This window comes from Vigna radiata, chromosome 7, assembly GCF_000741045.1.
Source record: "Vigna radiata var. radiata cultivar VC1973A chromosome 7, Vradiata_ver6, whole genome shotgun sequence".
NCBI classification, from domain to species: domain Eukaryota; kingdom Viridiplantae; phylum Streptophyta; class Magnoliopsida; order Fabales; family Fabaceae; genus Vigna; species Vigna radiata.
Genome location: NC_028357.1, coordinates 3,490,957 through 3,495,722, shown reverse-complemented (window position 1 = coordinate 3,495,722; position 4,766 = coordinate 3,490,957). Strand labels below are relative to the sequence as shown.

At 31.4% G+C, this 4,766-nt stretch overlaps 1 protein-coding gene across 1 annotated transcript; it reads right to left on the bottom strand.

Annotated features, from left to right (window-relative positions):
• Positions 1-718: 718 nt before the first annotated feature.
• Positions 719-1,618, bottom strand: LOC106767471 (RING-H2 finger protein ATL8). Its single transcript, XM_014652377.2, has one exon. It carries the CDS (start codon positions 1,462-1,464, stop codon positions 886-888), a length of 579 nt encoding a protein of 192 aa, XP_014507863.1. The 5' UTR covers positions 1,465-1,618; the 3' UTR covers positions 719-885.
• Between the last annotated feature and the right edge of the window lie 3,148 nt (positions 1,619-4,766).

Genomic DNA, 4,766 nt, shown 5'->3' with positions numbered 1-4,766 from the left:
ACACACAGGAATTTTGAAAACCACTGCACTAGTTTGTTGTTTGCAAACTGGTTTTGTTGGATCACATGCATCGCATGCTCTGTATCTATCTTTTCTACACCTGTCTCTCCACCTGCTTCACCAATTTACTTAGATGTTGATTGCTTCCATCTCCACCATTCTAATACAACATTTTTATTTTGTTTTTAGAGTTAAATAACATTTCTACTTTTATTTTAAATATCCAATCAATTTAATGTGAATTTTACTTTTCACCTATCATAACAAATTATTTGTTAAATTAATTCACAATAGAAAATACATTATTAAGAGACTAAAAACATATAAATTAATATATATAAAATCATTTTTCTCTCATTACCAAATAAACACCCCCTTTGTTAATCGATTTTACATTATTATGAGAAAAAAATATTGATAACTCTTTCTAGTAATAATTTTCAATTTTATTCTAAATATATATACCAATTATCATTTAAATTTAATTAAAACACGAGAGTATAACAAATTTTCTACAATATTAATAATTATTAAGTCATTATAAGTGATTATTTTATTAACTTATGTAATAATTTATTTAAAATCAACACTTGAGCAATTTCAAATTAAACTAGAGGATCCAAATCCTTAATCCTCCTTCCCTGCAACTAAAACACGCCTAAAAGGTTGAAACAATCATCTACAGAAAAAATAAAAAAAGAAAGAAAGAAAAACACAATTAAACAGAAAAAAAGTAGCACTCTTACTCATCCCGCAAAAAAACCAGACTCTTTACAAATTACGAAAAGAAGAAGCTATTCCTAAATTTCAACTAATAATAACACAGTAATAAGCATTAAGCTGCGCCAAAGCGACGTCGTGTTTTATCTATAACTGGAACGGATTTCATGGCAAGAAACCGTAATTACTAAACCCGTGGTTAACAATTACATTACGATTATCATCGGCATTGCAGCCGACACCGGGTTTCGTCTCCGGTTCGCTGGATTCGGCTGCGACCGCCGGGAAGTGGCCGCACTTCTGGCATCGGGTGACTACGAAAGGCGCGCGGCACGAGGGGCAGGACGAGTGCGAAGAAAGCCACGTGTCCACGCACGCCACGTGGAACCCGTGCCCGCACTGCGGCAGCACACGGACCTCGTCGCCGCCGGAAAATTCTGTCAGGCAGATCGGGCACTCCGACCACTTGCAGCGATCACCTTCACCGGCGTAAGTGAACTTCGGCAGCGAATTGACCACTCTCTTCTTAAGTCCCTTGTTGGCGGGCGCCGGCGGAGTTCCACCGGCGCCGACAAAAGCTGGTGCCCGACGGAGCCAGGCGCAGCGGGCGATGGCGACGAGGCCCACCACGCAAATGAGAGCGCAGAGGAGCGCCGCCAGGATGACGACGAAGTCGGACTCGGCGGCGGCGGCCTCAGGAGGTGGCGCCGCTTGGGACTGGAGAAGTCTGAGACCGCGTGTCATGTGGAAGCGGAGGAGGAAAAGGATTGTGAAGGTAGAGGTATATGAGAATGGTGATTTACAGAGAGAGAGAGAAGAGAAATGCTTGATTGGAGTGTCACGTTTTGGAAAGTAAAATAATTGTGGTGGGTACTTATAGTCGAGAGGAGGGGTTTAGTTTGGTGGTTATGTGTTGCGTTTTAGGATAGTGAGTGGTGAAGACTTTGACTTGATGACAAATTAACAGAGAGACAGCTTGCCATAGTACTTCATTCAAATGTTGAATTCCTCTGTTAGGTTTCTGTTTTTCTACTTGTGATAGGGAGAGGCCTAGATTTAGGATCATAAATTATTAAGATCTCTCTAACCTTATCTCCTTAAACCTAAATTATAAGATCCACAACAATAATTCTAATCAAGACATCACCTATTTTTTATTTTGATTTATGTTTTTCTTGGTTGCCCATATTAATTGGTCCAGAAGAATGGAAATTTTGAAATTATTTTCAACTTTTTTTTTTTTTAGAAATAGTAACTTTTGTTTTCGGATAATGATCATAATTAAAATATTCTTACACTTTTCTCTAAATTTTTTAACATCATTTATAAAGTTCTTTCAATTCTTTAATGTTTTGTTTTAAAACTGTGTACTTGTCAAAGTACACCAATATTTAAGTTAACATAGTAAAATTTTAAATTTTTAATATATATAATTATTTATTTTCTTATTTTTTGTATTTATTAATATAAACTTAATCATGATACAATACTTGATAAACATGTTTCATCTGTAAGCTTAATTAGTTAAAATATTTAAACTTTAGTACCGTTAGATAATGTTTGGAATTTTTAATGTATAATTGATATAAATCATTGGATTAATAGGTGAGTAGACCGGTATATAGTACAAATTTGTTTTTATTATGATAAAGAAGAATATAACATATGAGAGGAAAAGTAAGAAATGATTGCAGGCGAGATGGCAAGGACACGCACTTATCTCTTTTTCTAGTTTCTTGAATGCAATGATGATTGAATTGAGAATAACTAACAGGTGTTAATTAAACTACGTATGTGTATATTGAAATCACACGCATGTTTTGAAAGTGAATCTAATCTAAAATTTGCAGCGTTGAAAGGAATTAATTCGCGAGAGAGCGATCAAGTTGAACCAATTTCTGTTTCTAGGAAGAGAAGAAAAGCAATTGATTCTCACTTGGAAATGTTTGTAATGACATTTTTACGAGGAAAACTGTCATTCTCAGTTTCTTTACGAGTTTTTGATAATGATTTTGTGATTGCAAAGAAACACATGCTAAACGAGTTTATTTAATTTGAAGTTTAAGTGTTATAATGCAATTGTGATTGAAAGAAGTTGTCTTGTCCTAACCAAACCGATTAGAGTGCGCCAAACTGAAATTAATTATTGATAACAGATTTGATGTTGGAAAGCAATGTGTTACTCGAAATGGGTTTTCTTTTTATTTAAATTAAAACGGGATTTTGGTGTTTTGTCAAACAGAGAATCATATATGGAGTTTAAAAAGTATTGTTCTTTATATAAAGTGGACGCACCAACCTCATCTTAAACTATAGTGTTATGTTTTAACCACTATATGTCACGTCTCAAAACCAGTTTTGCTAATTTATCTCCCATATTCCATCTTCCATCCAACTTTTCTGTTTTCCCTTTTTCATCCCTTTCTTTAATTTTAAACCATTTTTTTTATCATTCAGGTTATGTTTAACTTCAATTATTTTATTTTTAAATTCAAAGAAAAACACACACCATTAAAAAGGTAGTAGGTTTAAGTTTTAAACATTACCTAAATATTTATGAATGCTTCAATCATAACGTATAGCAGATTATACGAAAGATTTAGCAAATCTTAATAGAATAAGTTCTGGTACTATATTATAAAACTAATTTAAACATAATTTATTTTAAAAATACAATTCATAACTTATATAGTATTGTTTGACTTTACCAGAACAATCTTTCAAAATGGAAATTTGATTCACCCTTGATATTTTGATAACCTTTGTTCCAAGCTATCTGCAAACAGTGAAGGATGGCATGAAGTTCTGCACTAATATCAGTAGAGTGGCCACAATAACCATGGAAACCAAATAAACAAATAATATTTGCAAAACAGTGAGTGACAAGATATGGATATGGTGATATAATTAAGATATTATGTTTAATTTATCCATAGCTTAATTAATATTTAAAATAATAATCACAAAAGCTCATAATGATATTTCTGATTTATAAAATTAAAAAAATAAATACATCAAAAATTATAAATCGCAATTATATAAAGCAAATAAAGTAAAAATAATAGAAACAATATTCTTGGATGACAATTTTGATAATCATTGGTTTTTAAATACAAAATTAAAAAAAAGAGGCAAAGTAACAAAAAGTCAAATTTTATTTCTACAAATTTGATTGATCAAGTAAATCATTTCAACTCAGGATCAAATAAATTTTTAATCCATTTTTAGAGGCTAAAGTTAAGTTATGGTTTTCAAACATAACAAGTAAGCATTAAGAAGAAACATGAATTATCATATATATACAGATAATACATAGAAATTGTAGTTTCATTATATTTTATCACAAGAACAAAAAAAATGTTTAACTATTTATAGAAGATAACTAATCAAAGTTACACGTAAAGACAAAATGGAAGGAGAAAATAATCTCCAAGTTGCTTTCGAACCTTCAAGGATGGTTTTACTTGCTGCATTCCAAATCTCAAGTTTTTGCTATTTTTCATTCTTTTAAGATTTTCTTTGAAAAACAAATTGGTTTTAAATTAAAATGCATTCAAACTAATAATGCAAATAATTTTTCAATTTAAATTCATTTCTTGTTGCTAACATCGTTTAATTTGTCCTCATACACAGGAAAAAATGGTTCAATTGAAAGAAAACAGTCATATGGTTGACACTGGTATTTTCTTACTTGGTGCTTCTCTTCCTCTTAAGGAAGTTTTTACTCTTGCTACTGTCAATATAATCAATTTTTTTGCTTACCTTCGTTCTTCATAATAACAATCCTTATGAAATGTTGCATAAAAAGAAACTTGAAAATCACTTATTAAAAGTTTCATTTTGTGTTTTAACATAAAGGTTATCCCTATCTTTCAACTTTTGCACATGTTATTTTCAATGAAAGTCTACTACCATATTCTATATCTTCTCATCCTTTTTTACATTCAACTACTGCATCTAATAGAAAATTTTTTATCTTCACCTTATATTATTATTCAACCTATTTTTGTTGATACTCACTTTACATCTATTAATAATCAATTTAA